We start from the raw sequence: 17,916 nt of genomic DNA on the forward strand, positions 1-17,916 counted from the left end.
GATAGCCTCTCTGGAGCATGTCTGTCCTACCTTTTCCCAACTTCCCAATTGGAGGAAGGCATGGCAGCCCACACCAGTATTCTTGCCTGGAGAATCCCCATGGGCAGAGAAGCCTGGCAGACTATAGTCCATGGGGTTGCAAAGAGTCAGACACGACTGAATGAGTAAGCACAGTCTGATAATCAGACTTCTTTGAAGATGGGGTGTGCAAAAGTGCCTCTGGGATAATACTTAAGTGTATTCCCTTCTTGTGTACACATGGGCCCTGGATTTTCTTGCTTGAATAATGTTTTTCAAAGTGTTTTTTAAAATTTTTTAAAAATTTTATTTTATTTAACTTTACAATATTGTATTGGTTTTGCCATATATCAAAATGAGTCTGCCACAGGTATACATATGTTCCCCATCCTGAACCCTCCTCCCTCCTCCCTCCCCATACCCTCCCTCTGGGTCACCCCAGTGCACCAGCCCCAAGCATCCAGTATCGTGCATGGAACCTGGACTGGCGACTCGTTTCATATATGATATTATACTTATTTCAATGCCATTCTCCCAAATTATCCCACCCTCTCCCTCTCCCACAGAGTCCAAAAGACTGTTCTATACATCAGTGTCTCTTTTGCTGTCTCGTAAACAGGGTTATTGTTACCATCTTTCTAAATTCCATATATATGCGTTACTATACTGTATTGGTGTTTTTCTTTTTGGCTTACTTCACTCTGTATAATAGGCTCCAGTTTGATCCACCTCATTAGAACTGATTCAAATGTATTCTTTTTAATGGCTGAGTAATACTCCATTGTGTATATGTATCACAGCTTTCTTATCCATTCATCTGCTGATGGACATCTAGGTTGCTTCCATGTCCTGGCTATTATAAACAGTGCTGCGATGAACATTGGGGTACACGTGTCTCTTTCAATTCTGGTTTCCTCAGTGTGTATGCCCAGCAGTGGGAACCATAACACTTGAATTTATCCACAGGTACTGAGCTTATCTGTCTTCCAGCATATCCTTTTTGGGGCATTTCCTACCATTTTGGTGAGGCTTTTCCAGTAGAGATTTTCTAGGGATCCACAATGGCCTCTGTGGTCAAGCAGTTTGAATGGGAACAGGTTAGCTGTATCCATTCTACACTTCCAAACAAAGCAGAGCCTGATCCCTCCAGGGGAATACATTTGTCTTGTGGGTTAGGAGTAAGCCCAGGTCTTCAACCGTTCTAAGATGGACTACCCACTGATATACCACTGAATGGATGAACCACCTTTTCTGCTTGGCCTCTCTGCTCGTTCTAGCCACAAACGTACACAGCACTCCATATCACCAGAATCCCCACAAATCAAAATGGGCGAGGTATTCACTATTTATCAGAAGAGAGCAGATACCAGATACAAGTTTGGAAAAGGGCTACAGTGAGATGCCCAAATAAGTGAAAGTGCTTAGGACTTCCCTATTCCCTGCATGATCTCAAAAGTCCCTGTCAGATCTAAAACTGTATGACTTTTGGGTTCCAGTTGAGGAGAGGGTGGCAGAAATAGGTTGCAAAGATGAATAGGCAACTGCCAATAACTACACACTGTGCAAACTGAATGGATACAACCAATTCAATAAATATATTGAACACTTACTCTGAGCCACCTCTGGTTTAGGTGCTGGAGATAGGCTAGCACCCACCCTCACAGAGCCTTCATCCTAGTGGGCTGAAGGGATGTGAGAGCTCCCAGGACCCACATGACCCCCACAGCCCTCACTGCTCCTTCTTGGAGTCTCTGTGCCCTTTATTCTCCTGAAGCAGGGGCATACAACCTGAGAAGCACACTCACCAGACAGTTACCTTCATAAGCAAACCCAAATTGACTCTACTTTTCTCTTCCTTGCCCTCTTGTTTGATATCTGCATTTTAAACCCCTTTCGTGTCTGCTTAATTCTTTATTCCAGCACTGTGTTCATGTCAAGTCAGAATGGAAATAGAACATGCATGATGGATTGTCTGAAACTGGATCCTGATTATTTATCGTCACCGTCCTTAGTTTTTTATTTAGTTGGTAGGAGTGTTTATACATTTTTGGATGTGCTTATCACTGATACTCTACTTGGCCTTATTTACAGAAACCTTAGAAAAAAACACATTTTCTTCCCTAATTTTTCTGATATTTTCATCTTAGTCATTCCAAGTGGCAAAAGAATAACATCAATCATAGCAAGCCATTATTTGCTGAGCTCTTACTGTGTACTAAATGTGGGTCAAAAGCATTTGACCTCATGATCCCTCATCATGGAAACCCTTTGAGGCAGGTGATATAACATGTCCTTTTACAGCCCTGAGAGGTTACATGGTTAGTAGAAAATGTTTTTCAAAAGGGTATCTCAAGGGGATTCTGATATTGTCATATGTTGCATTACAGTTTCAAACCTCAGTTTTCTTATTACAACTTTTGAGTAGTTTGAGCTAAAATGAGAAATAATATCACACAGGATCAGAACCAGAGTTCAAATTGGCCATCATTCTGCCTCAGACCATGGGTATTTTCACAAAATAAGAGTATTTCCTTACGCTGTCACTCAAAGGCTCAGAACGTGGCTTCTCCGTCAAGTGAATTAGATCACTTCTTTGCGTGTGAAAAGCAGTATCTGGATCTTATGTAGCTAAAGCACAGATAGCAGTTATCACATATATTTTAAGATATTTGTGTACATTTTTATCATCCCTCTAAGAGATGAGCTCCATGCAATCTTAGACCTTGCCTTTCTTAATCTCTGAAGCCCAATGCTGTACACGCATTGGCGTACAATGAATGTTAGTTGAATCTACAAACTTTAGAAAATGCCCTAAGTACTCTAGCTTCCTTTAGTAAGTAATTATAAATCCATTTACTCGCTGAAATGATCTTTGAAGCTTTTTTCCAGCTTGTATCACCTCTTGACAAGTAATAGAAATTTCCTATCTATTGGGTAAAGTTGTGCTTTCTTTTATTTTTTGTCAAAATATTTCCTTCAAATTTCCTAGAGTTATAATAACAGCATTTAAAAGCAGTGTCTTCCCTTCATCATATTGTTTTTTAATGATTCTTTCATGTTTTTAGGAAGGCGATGTCTGGCCCAATTCATCAGCTGAAATCACTGTGTACTTTAATCCCCGGGAAGCCAAGCTCTACCAGCAGACCATCTACTGTGACATTTCAGGTAAAGACTTCTTTCATGTGGTAAATTCAGGTTACCAAGGGCCCAGCGCATAAAGTGGTAAAGTGCTGTGTATGTGAGAATATTGGGGTTTATGTGCAGTACATGATATCAGGAGGAGAATAATAGAGGCAAGTTATACACTTCATACTTCTTTCTAGAACAGATCAAACTTTGAAGTACCTTATAATTGTGGTGTGCTGGGTGGGGATGGAAAACCATGGATCTAGGTTACCCCTTGATTTTGAGAGCAGTAAGAATATTAGTTGGAATTCTCTTGCTTTTTCTATTATCCAAGCAAGAGAATTCCAACTAATATTCTTATTGCTCTATAAATCAAAGAATAATTTGGATCATAGAAAAAGCAAGAGAATTCCAGAAAAACATCTACTTCTGCTTCACTATGCTAAAGCCTTTGATTGTGTGGATCACAACAAATTGGAAAATTCTTTAAGAGATGGGAATACCAGAACACCTTACCTACCTCCTGAGAAATCTGTATGGAGGTCAAGAAGCAACAGTTAGAACCGGACATGGAACAGTGGATTGGTCCAAATTGGGAAAGGAGTACATCAAGGCTGTATATCGTCACCCTGCTTATTTAACTTATATGCAGAGTACATCATGAGAAACGCTGGGCTGGATGAAGCACAAGCTGGAATCAAGATTGCCGAGAGAAGTATTAATAACCTCAGATATGCAGATGACACCACCCTTATGGCAGAAAGCAAAGAGGAACTAAAAAGCCTCTTGATGAAAGTGAAAGAGGAGAGTGGAAAAAGTTGGCTTAATACTCAACTTTCAGAAAACTAAGATCATGGCATCTGGTCCCATCACTTCATGGCAAATAGATGGGGAAACAGTGAAAACAGTGAGAGACTTTATTTTCTTGGGCTCCAAAATCACTGCAGATGGTGACTGCAGCCATGAAATTAAAAGATGCTTCCTCGCTGGAAGAAAAGCTATAACCAACCTGGACAGTATATTAAAAAGCAGAGATATTTCTTTGCCAACAAAGGTCTGTCTAGTCAAGGCTATGGTTTTTCCAGTAGTCATGTATGGATGTGAGAGTTGGATCATAATGAAAGCTGAGCACTGAAGAACTGATGGTTTTGAACTGTGGTGTTGAAGGAGACTCTTGAGAATCCCTCAGACTGCAAGGAGAGCGAACCAGTCAACCCTAAAGGAAATCTGTCCTGAATATTCATTGTAAGGACTGATGCTGAGATGGAAGCTCCAATACTTTGGCCACCTAATGCAAAGAACTGACTCATTTAAAAAGACCCTGATGCTGGGAAAGATTGAGGACAGGAAGAGAAGGGGATGACAGAGGGTGAGATGGTTGGATGGTATCACCAACTTGTTGAACCTGAGTTTGAGCAAGCTCCGGAAGTTGGTGATGGATAGGGAAGCCTGTCTCTGGGGTCGCAAAGAGTTGGACATGACTGAGTGAACTGAACTGAAGAATATTAGTAGTAACAGTAGTATTTGCTCAATAGTAATAGTATTAGTTGCTCAATCATATCTGACTCTTTGTGACCCCATGAACTGTAGCCCTCCAGGCTCCTCGTGTATGGGATTCTCCAGGCAAGAATGCTGGGGTGGATTGCCACATCCTTCTCCAGAGGATCTGCTTGAGCCAGGGATTGAATTCTGGTCTCCTGCATTGCAGGCATATTCTTTACTATCTGAGCTACAAGGAAGTCCCAGAGTAAGAATATTACTTGACACAAATTCTCACAATGTTATGTTTTATTCTTTTTATAGTATTTGGATAGTTAATTTTTTCCTTTTTAAGTTTTTATCAGAATAATTCATGCCAAGTGAGATGGGAAGGTAGCCTGGCAGTGGCCAGAGCCACAAAGAAGGTGTACTGGTAGGGTGGCAACCTGATGGCTTCAGGAGATTGGATACATATAGAGGAATTAAGCAAAAAAGTAAGTATATTGAGGATAACAAGAGCTAGTAATTTTCACTCAGAGAAGGGAAATAGAGATATGGGAAGGAGGAAGCCTAAGATGAGCCCTTTGTTATTGGAATGGAATGGTAGATGTCATCTTAGTTAATACCAGCAGTAGTAGAGCAAATCAACCTCATATAGCACCTGCTAGGATGCAGTGGAAACACAGCGTCTCTTCAATGATATTAAATGCTTACTTGGGTCTAGTCACAAGGAAGCCTCAGACTAACCCAAGTTGGAGGACAAAACATGATGACATCTGGGTGCAACATGTGAGCCTGGATTGGATCCTTTGCTACAAAGGAGATTATTGAGAGCAAAGGAATATATAGAAGTTCTTTGTACTACTAAGGAGAGTTTTATGTATTTTTAAAATGTTTCAGAATTTTAAAAAAAGCTGATATCAATAAATAAGTAAAAATACATATAGTAAGATTATAAAGCTAAATAATAGCCTTATTTCTTCAGTACTGCTTTCCAAGAAGTACTTTTAGCTGTTTCTTGCTTATATGGTTATTTGTTGATTTATCAACTTCATGTACTACTTTTGAGTCTTCAATATAAAAAATGAGGATTTAGTTCACTTTTATCTTCTCTACCCTTTCCTGGACTTAATAGATTATAATTTACATGCAGTAAAATTCACTCTTTTTTGTATATACAGTTCTGTGAACTTTGGCAGACATAAACAGTAATGTAGCCACCACCAAAAGCAAGTGTAGAATATCTCCACCACCCAGTAAAATTTCCTCATGCCCCTCTTTGCAGACAGTTCTCTCCCCAACCTTAATCCCTGGCAACCCAATTATTTTTATTATATTTATTTTATTTTATGAGGTTGACTTATGGTCTTAAATAGCCTTTACTTATATTTAAAACTATACGTTTGTGTCCGTCAGCTCTACAATATCCTTGGGTGAGTTGTCTGCCCACTATAGTTCTCCCTCTTCTGTGAGTTGTTCTACTTGTGTGTTGTCATGGTTGATAACCACATTCAAGCCTTCTGTTTTGTCTACATAAATTGTATGCACTGGAGGGCCAAACTGTATTCGGGGATTACATTTTATCCTCTATTGGTTGAGTGTTCTGACCTTAAGTCGCTCGAAGAATGTCCCTAAGGTCTGAATCTTGTAGATTCTCTTTCTTGACTGGCCACCACCTTCCCACAACTATACCTCATTTTAACTCACCTCATAATTGACCTGACTCTTCCATACAGTTTTTGGTATTTTTCCCCCTGTGGTTTCTAATTCCTCATTTTTAAAATTTGTATCTAAATTTAGGGTTCATGCTCTTCTTCTCCTTGAAGATATTTCCTCAGAGCCTATCAGCTTTCTATTCTAATTTAGATCATTTACTTCCTGCACAGTTTATATCCAGTTTTTTTTTTTAATTTCCATGTGCATTCCATTATATCTTTTGACTCTCATTTTACTCAAGTAATTTCCTCAGAAGGTGAATCTAGATGGGAAACTTTGATCCTTGCATGCAAGAAAATGTCTTATTGTCCCTCCATACCCACTTGATGGGCTTTTCAGGTTGCACTACAGATAAAGAACCTGTCTGCCAGTGCAAGAGACTTAAGAAACATGGGTTCAATCCCTGGGTCAGGAAGATCCCCTGGAGGAGGGCAGCAAACCACTGGCTTGATATTTCTCTCTCATATTTTCTAGGGTTTTCTTTTTGTATTTGGGATCTGAAATGTTGTGAAGGTATGTCCAAGAGTGAGTTTTTCTAGTTCATTCTCCTCAGCTTTCTATGGGCCAAGTATGACTACTCGTATGTTACTTCAGCTCTGGGAATTTTTTTTTTTTTTAACATACTTTCCTCCATCTTTTTCATTTTATTCTTTTGGAAATTTTAATGTTCCAAAGTTAAACATACAGAATTTATCATCTTTTGTCAAAGAACAAGATTTCAATCCTCAAACATGAATAGTAAATGATATTAAACACAATTTAAAGCTATTAAATAAGGATGCCTAGAGAAATACATTTCTGACATTTATTAGTCAGAAAAATCCAGGTAGCTTGTATCTTGCATTCATAGGACTCCTTCCAGTGTTTTGTGGTCTGTGATTGTCTATTTGTATATAAGAATAAGAAAATGGGCTTAATTTTCCGAATAGCTTGTGCTACTTACCTCTTTGTCGGTCTCCCAGGAATATGGCTGTGGTGGTTATTTTAAACTTGGAGGGAGAGTAACAAGAGTGCACAATCATTAGTATCCCCAAGTGCAGAAACCCCACTAATCTGTTACAACCAGCATGTTTCCAGTCCTTATCTATATAGTCACTCTTCTCTTTGTATACAGGGGTCAGGCAGCTTAGAATGGGCTGCCCAACCCAAGACTGGGCCATTTTCCACCTACCCTAGGTGTCCCTTCCTGATGATACTCCCCTCACCTCCCCTGGATGTAGCCATCACCTTGACTTTTAAGATAGTCATTTTCTTATTTTCGTGTATTACCACCTGTGTATTCATTCCTAAGCAAAACAGTATGGTTTTACCCGTTTTAAAAAATTTTGTGTCTTATGCTGTTAGTACTTGAAAGATAAAGCCACTCAGTAAATACTGATTAAATGAATGAGCGGATAAGTGAAAAAAAAAAATGAATGAATGAGTGAATGAATCCTAGTTTGATCCGGTCTCTCCCTTGCGCATGGATGCGGGATTCTCAAGATGGCAGTAGGATGAATGTAGAACGCACTACAGATTTCTGGACCGACCCGTTTCCACGCTTCAGATCAGCATCATCGACCCCAGACTTCTTAGTGGGTCTGGAGGAAATGTTGGTACATCAGTGTTCAGACATAGGCTGGAAATGGTCCAGTGGCCCCCACATCACAGGTGCTGGGATCTCCCTCCCATCGATGGCTCCCCTGGGATGTCGTCGTGCTTGGCCTTATTCCGGGGGGCTGGCTGCTCTCCAGGAGGTTCCCAAACATTACATAACTAATTGTATTTATCTATTGTTTTCTTTGCAATTCTGAATTCTGCCACAGAATTCACATCCTGGTTCAAGTGAATGGTGTAATTTTCCATCTGCATGACATTCTTTTTTATTTTGTTAGTGATTTATTTAAAGATATGATTGCCAGGAAAGGGTTTTGTTTGCATAGTAATTCCATATTATCTTCTCTGTAAATTCCATGCAATTCTGTGTGTCTTTTCAAGGGCTGGTGCTGATTCCTTACTATTATCTTCAAAGGGTTGGTGAAACCTCCTGATTTGAGGTCACTAAGAAATACTTCTTAGGCAAATAGAAAAGCTCCTTCCCTTGCTTTAATTTTGTTTTCGTATATGGTTTGAGCACATAAAAGGAGAAACATACAGATATGGTTTTCCTCATACTTTTTTGCAAAAATGACAGCATACTTTACACAGTAGTTCTAACACTACTTTTTAAATGCTTCTTAGAGACTATTCCATAACACTAAGTTTAAAAGGGTCATTCTTTTTCATGGTTGTATAGGAATTCTTTGTATTTATATACCAAATTTTACTTTTAACCTTTTGTCACTGAGAAATAGAACACAGATTTAGAAACGTACATATTGTGTGCTGTGGTAGGCAAACTGATGGCCTCCCCAAGGCGTCCATGTCCCCAGTATCTGTGGGTGTTTTACTTTGCATGGCAAAGGGGAATTAAGGTAGAAAATGGAGTTTAGGTTACTAATGAGCTAACCTTAAGGTATGGAAAATGTCCTGAGTGACTCAATCAATAATAATCACAAGGGTCCTTACATGTTCAAGAGGAAGGCCGAAATATCAGGCTCAGTGTCAGAATGCTGCCTTGTATGAAAGATTATACCAGCCGTTTCTGGCTTTGAAGCTAAAAAGGCCGAAGAATTCAAGCAGCCTCTAGGAAATAGGTAAGGCAAGAAAAGGTGTTTTCTCCTAGACCCTCTAGAGAGGAACACAGCCCTGCCAACACCTTGATCTTAAGCCAGTGAGACCCATTTTGGATTTGGACCTACCGAACTTTTAGGAGAATAAGTTTATGTGTTAAGCCACTAAGTTTGTGGTAGTTTGTTGTAGCAGCATTAGAGAACTAATACACATGCAAGAAGAGTCCATTTCCTTCTCCAATGCATGAAAGTGAAAAGTGAAAGTGAAGTCCCTCAGTCGTGTTGGACTCTTAGCGACCCCATGGACTGCAGCCCACCAGGCTCCTCCGTCCATGGGAGTGTCCAGGCAAGAGTACTGGAGTGGGGTGCCATTGCCTTCTCTGAATTACGGAGCATACATTATGTAATTGCCACCAAGATCAATAATAGAATATCTCAAACCTTCGTTAGGCTCCTGTGTGTTCCTTCCCCGTCACACTCCCTTCACTCCAACTTCCCCCTAGGTAATCATCATTTTCTCCTTCACGATCATTATCTCCTTGCTTTCACTTATAGTTTACATTCCTATGTTCAGTTCAGTTCAGTCGCTCAGTCATGTCCGACTCTTTGCGACCCCATGAATCACAGCACGCCAGGCCTCCCTGTCCATCACCAACTCCTAGACTTCACTCAGACTCACGTCCATCGAGTCAGTGATGCCATCCAGCCATCTCATCCTCTGTCGTCCCTTTCTCCTCCTGCCCCCAATACCTCCCAGCATCAGAATGTTTTCCAATGAGTCAACTTTTTGCATGAGGTGGCCAAAGTACTGGAGTTTCAGCTTTAGCATTATTCCTTCCAAAGAAATCCCAGGGCTGATCTCCTTCAGAATGGACTGGTTGCATCTCCTTGCAGTCCAAGGGACTCTCAAGAGTCTTCTCCAACACCACACTTCAAAAGCATCAATTCTTTGACACTCAGCTTTCTTCACAGTCCAACTCTCACATCCATACATGACCACAGGAAAAACCATAGCCTTGACTAGACGGACCTTTGTTGGCAAAGTAATGTCTCTGCTTTTGAATATGCTATCTAGGTTGGTCATAACTTTCCTTCCAAGGAGTAAGTGTCTTTTAATTTCATGGCTGCAGTCACCATCTGCAGTGATTTTGGAGCCCCAAAAAATAAAGTCTGACACTGTTTCCACTGTTTCCCCATCTATTTCCCATGAAGCGATGGGACCAGATGCCATGGTCTTCATTTTCTGAATGTTGTGTAGCTAAATATTACAATTTAGTATGCCTGCTTTTGGAATGTACATGATTGGAATCAATCTACATGTCTCATCCACGTTGCTGCTTATAGCTCTAGTTGCGTTTCATCTTCATTGTTGTGAAGTATTCCATTATGTGAATATATGTTCAGAGACAGGAAGTGGCAGGGAAGGCCAATGTCACTGGTCTTGAGGGAGGCCTCTTGGAATGCGTGAAATTTAACCTCCATCTCCAACTGCAACTTTTTCTTCATTTGAAAGCTTCTATAACTGGGCACCATGAGTACAAAGATGCACAAAAGCATAGCTTCTGCCCTCAGAAAGATAGAATGGAGTGGGGGGAACCGACGCAGAAACTAATAGTTATATAATGCCATAGAGTGAATGAATGAAAATTATTGAAAAGAATAGCTCTGTCTTGCAGTTTGCATGGAAGGTCCCAGAGAAAGTGACCCTTGAAATATTTGTTAGTCAAGTGGAAAAAAAGGAGGGCCTCGGCATGACAGGAAGGGAAACACTTGTGAAAACAGGGAAACACTATGTAAAAATATGATGAGCATGAAATGACAAAGAATTGTAAGTTCTTACGGTGTGAATCAGACAGAAACCGAGATTGGGAGGGGACAGGCGAGGGCAGGAAATGAAGCTGTAGGCTGGTGTATAGTAGGTGGGAACCAGTTCTCAGAGGCCTGCCCTTGACTGGCCGACTAAGAAGCTCAGACTTCATCCTCAGGGAGCAGGGAATCCCTGAAGGGCTGTAAGTGGGGAATGAGCAGCTTAGACCTGAATATGGCAAATATAACATCATTAAAACCTTTTCAGTTAATCTGATACTGAATTTTTTTCATTTAAAATTTTCAGATTTTCTTAGAAGTGGTTAAACCTGTATATTAGATATTTATAAAAACTTGCTGGTGGTTTGATCTAGGTCTCAAAGCTGATCTTTCATCCATCTTGACTTTCCTGTGGAATGTGAAAATACCTGATTTAAAGATTCAGTTCAGTTCAGTCGCTCAGTCATGTCCGACTCTTTGTGACCCCGTGAATCGCAGCACACCAGCCCTCCCTGTCCATCACCATCTTCTGGAGTTCACTCAGACTCGCGTCCATCGAGTCAGTGATGCCATCAAGCCATCTCATCCTCTGTCGTCCCCTTCTCCTCCTGCCCCCAATCCCTCCCAGCATCAGAGTCATTTCCAATGAGTCAACTCTTCGCATGAGGTGGCCAAAGATTACCCTTAAAAAAAAAAAAAACCTCGAAGGGAAACCACACATATTTGGTTTGAATACACCATATGAGAACTTCAAAGGAAGTAACACTTCCTGATTTAAACTGTGAAATATATTGCTAGAGAACATGGTTAATGGGTGCTTCAGAGTCCAATTCCGAAAAGCAGCATGGTGGAAGTGACTCCAGATGTACCCACTTCCTTGAAAGGCCCAATTAAGGTGAAACCTCATTGTCCGTTTTCACTCCGTGCATCCCAAGAGAAACATCTGAGTTTTTAGCACAACTTGGGACTTCTGAGGTTTATCCTAATTAAACTAAAGAATGGAGGTTTAGGAAAGAGAAAGTTAAATTACTGAAGTCATTAACGTTTGGGGGTTTTCAGAGTTTTGGTGGCTCAGTGATAAAGAATCCTCCCGCCAATGCGGGAAACATGGGTTTGAACCCTGTGACAGGAAGATCCCCTGGAGAAAGAAATGGCAACTCACTCCAGTTTTCTTTCCTGGAAAATCCCATGGACAGAGGAGCAGGCGGGCTATAGGGCAGGGGGGCGTGAAAGAGTCGGACATGACTGAGTGGCTAACATTCTCACTTTGGCTTTCATGTGAGTGATATGCTATATAGTTGTAAGTTGGCTTTCTCAAAACTCATCGGATTGCACCCTGATGATAATATAAGGTGCATTATTCCTATGAATGCGAAATTATTTTCTTAATCAGCTACTTTAAATTACATTTTCAGCTATCAAATATTTCAAACATAAAGAAAAATACAGAGAATAATATACCAGTATCATCTTTTATACTTACCCAAATTTAAGAAAGCTTGAACAAATAGAAATGCTCATGATTTTGGTCAGGAAAATCAACAGTATAAATAAATCAGTTCTCCCTGTAAATGCAATGTGATCCCAGTGATAATATCAGTAAGGTGTTTTATTTTGTTTTAATTAGGTTCATTCTAAAACTCCTTTAGGGAAGAAATAAATTCCTCATTGCCTAGAAAATTCTACAGGAATAATGTGGGAGGACTAGCTACACTATACATTGAAGCTTATTTAAAACCTATAGTAAATACAATTGTATGGTTCATAAACATGAAGAGAAGGTAACCATCAAATCAATGTTTATTTTTATTTTCATCCTTATTAATCATCATCAGTAATAGCAGCATGTCCCAATCCCCTAAAATCCTATCCTCCCCCAAATCCGTATGTCCCAGTGTCCTATGTGAGCAAAATAAAAACCGTCATTTGCTTAAGTCACTTTGCTCTTTTTATCTTTTGATGCATAACAGACTACCCTCAATTTAGTGGTTTAAAACAACTAGCAATCACTTATTTTGCTCATAGATCTGTGATTTGGGATTCAACAAGGGCAGCACTATTTGCTCCACATGAGGACAACTCGGCAAGCTTCAAAGTAGAGGCTGATAGCATTTTTTAGCTCATCCATATCTGGCACTTGATCCTAGCTGTTGGCAGGGCCCTCACCAGGTTCTGTTTGCTGCAAGCCCTGTTGTGGCCTCTCCATGTGGCTGCTTGCTTCCTTGTGGCGTGAACAGTGGACTCAGTTGTTGAGATGAGAAATCTCCTGCAGTCCAATTGTCATTTCTTTCGGTTATCTGTCTTTTTTTATTAGATTAACATTAAGAATTACTTTATGCTTTGGTGTTCTACAATTTCACCTAAATGGGTTAACCTTTATTTATCCTACTTCAAATTTGGTATGCTTCTTTAATATAAGTACCTTTCATCAATTCTGGAAAATTCTCAGCAGTTATCTCTTCAGTGTTTTCATCTCATTATCTCAGTTTTCTCCTTCTGGAAATTCTTTTGTATATATGTCTTTCCCATGGAATTAAAAAAATCTTTTCACTTCTCCTTTATATATTTTTTTCTTTTTGCCCCCTGCAATGAAAGCACAGAGTTTTAACCACTGGATCATCAGGGAAGTCCCTCCTTTACATTTTTTCCTTGTGTAATACATTCTGGGTTTTCTCTAAGATTTTTCTTCCAGTTGACTCTTCAGCTATTTCTACTCCATTTATTTAGTTTTTATTTCATCAGTTTGGCTTTTCAGTTTTGGAAGTTCTATTTGGTTTTAATACTTTGATTTATCTGCTTCACATGGTTTCTATTTCTTCATCTACATCTTTAAAGATTTTGAGAATGCTGCATGTTAGACTTTTCTATTATCTCAAACTTTTGGAATACTAATTTACATGTTTGTGGTAACCACTGCTTTCCCCCATATTGAACTGATTCTTCAGATGACTTGAAACATAGGCGTTGTTAGCTCATCTTTAGCATGTGCTGTGGAATGAATGTTTGTGTCCCTACCCCCTCACTCCCAAATTCATATTTTGAAACATAGTACTCAGTGTGATGGTAACTGGAGGGTAGTACCTTTGTATGTGATTAGGACATGAGGGCAGACTCTTCATGAATGTGGTTAGTGCTGTTTATAAAAGATACCCCAGAAAGCTCCCTTGTCCCTTCTTCCATGTGAGTGAGAAGATAGCATCTGTGAACCAGGAAGCAAGCTCTCACCATACGCTGAATCTGCCAGTACCTTGATCTTGGACTTCCCAGCCTCCAGCACTGTGAGAAATAAATGTTTGTTGTTTAACCCTCACAGTATTTTATTATAGCAACCTAAACGAACTTAGCACAGCATAAGTACTAGATCATGAATGGTCCTTCAAAACAATTTTTTATTTCTTCAAGACCTTGCAACTTTTATTTTCTCAGCTTCTAATTCTTTCACTTATGTTGCTGTTTGGTTGCCCAGTTGTGTCCAACTCTGCAACCCCATGGCACACCAGGCCTCCCTGTCCCTCTCCATCTCCTGAAGTTTGCCCAAGTCATGTCCATTGCATTGGTGATGCCATCCAGCCATCTCATCCTCTAATGCCCTCTTCTCCTTCTGCACTCAATCTTTCACCTATCAGTTCAGTTCAGTTGGTCAGTCATGTCCAACTCTTTGCGACCCCATGAACTGCAGCACGCCAGGCTTCCCTGTCCATCACCAACTCCCGGGGTTATTCAAACTCATGTCCATCGAGTTGGTGATGCCATCCAATCATCTCATCCTCTGTCATCCCCTTCTCCTCCCACCTTCAATCTTTCCCAGCATCAGGGTCTTTTCAAATGAGTCAGTTCTTCACATCTCGTGGCCGAAGTATTAGAATTTCAGCTTCAGCATCAGTCCTTTCATCTATAATAAAGTGTAGATTTGGATCCTGTATCTATACATGGGCCTTTGAGTTCTAGCGGGGGTGTCTTTCCCTTATTCAGACTGCAGGGTAGAGGACAGACTTCATCACTGCCTCCCTAGCCCTATAGGTAGAATTTTTCTAGTTGCCTTTTTGGAAAGAGGCATCCTTTCCAAGGTCCTGGACTTATGCAAGGATCTAAGTTCAGTTCCTCATTCCCAGATAGGAGCATAGCCATATGCCCTGTTTCTGTGAGGGTACTTAAACTGAAGCCACTACATCATAAGATTGTATATACTTTACAAATCTCTGAGTTCTTTTTTTAATTTCTGAAAGTGAAAATGAAAATCAATCACTAAGTCATGTCCGACTCTTTGATGACCCCATAAACTAGCCTGCCAGGCTCCTCTGTCTCTGGGATTTCCCAGGCAAGAATACTGGAGTGGGTTACCATTTCCTTTTCCAGGGGATCTTCCTAACCCAGGGATCAAACCCAGGTCTCCTGCTTGGCACATGAATTTTTTGTGTCTAGCACCTGATAAATTCTTCTTTTTTTTTTAAGACTTGGATAAATATTAAAGCTACATGTCTGTCACACTTTTAATAAGTTCTTTTTGTATTTAAAGTGAAAGGATGTGCTGAGTCAGCTTACTCTGCCCTGTTGTCAGAAGTTAATGTAGTTAACCGTGTTTATATATTTCTTGAGGTAGTGTTCTTAGAGAATCTTCATTGAATAACTCTGGCTGCTCATTAAAAATGTGGGTTCTTGGGTTTCATCTATGTTTATTACATCGAAATCTGGAGATGGTGCTAGAGAGCATCTGTTTTATTGTGGACTAAAAAATAAGTGTGTAGCAAAGTTGCAGGGAATGATTTATATAGAGAGAAATCAATTGTGTTTCTAGACAGAGAACAATGGGAAATTGAATTTTTAAAAAGGCAATATTACTTACAAAGCATTAATAAATACAAATTACTTAAAGATAAACTTGACAAAAGATGTGGAAAACTATAAAACATTGCTGAGAGAAATTAAAGACAAAACTGAATGAAGAACTGTACCTTGTTAATATAGGTAAATTAAATATAAAGATGTCATTTTTCTCCAAAATTCATTTATAGATTCAATACAATTCAAATTAAGACCCAAGTTGCTTTTTTTTTTTGATAGAAATTGACAAACTTATTTTCAAATTCATATGGAAATGCAAAGAATTTAGAATTGTACCAAAACAACTTTGGGATAGAAGAATAAAATTGAAAGGCTAAGCTATGATAATCAGGATAGACACTTCCTAGGTGGCTCAGTGGTAAAGAATCCACCTGCCGATGCAGGATGCACAGTAGATGCAAGTTTGATCCCTGGGTTGGGAAGATTCTCTGAAGGAGGAATGGCAACCAGTATTCTTGTCTTTCAAATTCCATGGACTGACCCTCGTGGGTTACAGTCCATGGGGTCGAAAAGAGTTGGACATGCCTAAGTGACTGAGCATACACACAGTCAAGATAATCCAGGATAATATCCCCATCTCAAAATTCCTAATCACATCTTTTGTCATGTACGATAGTATTCACCCTTTTGTGGTATGAGGTAATATTTATAGGTTCCAGGAATTAGGACGTGGTTATCTTCGGGGCCATTATTTGGCTACCACAGATCCTATGTTGCTGCCCAGTTGTTTTAGCTCTTTATACTGTGTAGTCCATCTTTCCTACTGATTCTAGCACCTGCTGTGTCGTAAGTCAAATTTACATATATGTGTGCATTTATTCTGAGTTTTGTATTCTGTCTCCTCAGTTATTTTGCACTTTTTGCCCAATACCACACTGTTAATTACAATGTATTTATAATAGATTTTAGTATATGAAAGGGCAAGTCCTCATATACTAAAATGTCCCCTCACTTTGTGTTTCTTTAGAAATGTCTTGGTTAATATTGGCCCTTTAATTTTTACACTTAAATTTTATAAAGAACCATCAAATTATACCTACTGGCATTTTGTTTAGTAGCACATTAAAATTATAGACTTAGATCAGTTGGAGAAAACTTGACAATTTTATAACATTGAGTCTTCTCTTCAAAACATAACCTAGTTCTCCATTTATTTAGATCTTTCTTAATATCTTTCAGTAAAGTTTAACATTTGTTCCTTGAAGGTCTTAAGTATATTTTATTAGATTTATTCCTAGGTACTTTATATTTTTGTTGCTATTTTAAACAATATCTTGAAAGTTAATTTTTGACTGTTGCCCTCTGTAGAAATGCAGTTGATTTTTGTATATTAATTTGGTAACCGTTAATCTTACTGTGTCTTATTAATTTTAAAAAATGTTTATAGATTCTTTAGGATTTTTCAGGTAAGATCATCCTAAAATGTTAGTAATGATGATTTGTTCTTTCTGTTTATGCATTTCCCCCCTTTTTCTTGTCTCATTGCATAAGAATGGAGCTCAAGTATCATATTGAACATCTAGTATATCTTAGATGGCAGGTTTTTGAAAGCCCATGGTTACATTTTCTGGTGTTTGATACAATGTAGTGTAGTACATTCACAGATTTTAGGGCCAGGAAAGAGATTTTATAGCACATCTCCCTGCTTCTTACCTGTGAAACCAGGACACTATAATCATAAATGAGAAGCTTCCCTATTTTAAAAATATTGTAATATTTTGATCTTCTGTTAAGGAATCTGTCCTTAGAGCTTTCTAGTTCCTGCAGGCTTGTCCACCTTGCTGCCTTTTACCAAAACAAGAAAAATCCCTGCTTCGAAAATCTTGTGGAAATGTAGCATTTGTAATGTAACACTAAAATTTAAATTATCTCTTGCAAATGCAAGTCTGGGTATTACTTTACTCCTGTTCTGCTCTGGGTTAGGGAAATGGCTAGCTACAAATAAGACAGTCACCTTTGAAGTAATTAATAATTCCCAAAGAAACATTGGCTCACTGCTTTCTTATAACACCTCTCCTCTTTTTTTTTTTTTTTTTTTAAAGGAAGGCAGTCAAGGTAACAGATTGGGAAAGCTTTAAGCCTGACAATAATGAATAGGCTTGCAGTTTATTCCACAATACATTTGAAGTTCTCTTTCTTTGCCATTCTGAAAGTTGGATCTCTGTCAAAATACTTTTCTCTTGACCAGGGAGTCTGAATCACTGCCTTCACAACAGGTTTGAAGATTAAAAGTCTAAAATACTGAAGTGGGGTAATAAGGTTTGGGCTCTCTGAAAGT

General features: G+C 39.2%; 1 protein-coding gene across 1 annotated transcript in view; it reads left to right on the forward strand.

Annotated features, from left to right (window-relative positions):
- HYDIN (HYDIN axonemal central pair apparatus protein) overlaps nucleotides 1-17,916 on the forward strand; it is a 345,392-nt gene that overhangs the window by 105,411 nt on the left and 222,065 nt on the right. The window contains 1 exon segment of the mRNA XM_070770879.1: nucleotides 3,084-3,183. Within this exon segment, the coding sequence (XP_070626980.1) occupies nucleotides 3,084-3,183 (100 nt within the window).

The sequence above is a fragment of the Bos indicus genome, chromosome 18 (assembly GCF_029378745.1).
Source record: "Bos indicus isolate NIAB-ARS_2022 breed Sahiwal x Tharparkar chromosome 18, NIAB-ARS_B.indTharparkar_mat_pri_1.0, whole genome shotgun sequence".
Lineage (NCBI taxonomy): Eukaryota > Metazoa > Chordata > Mammalia > Artiodactyla > Bovidae > Bos > Bos indicus.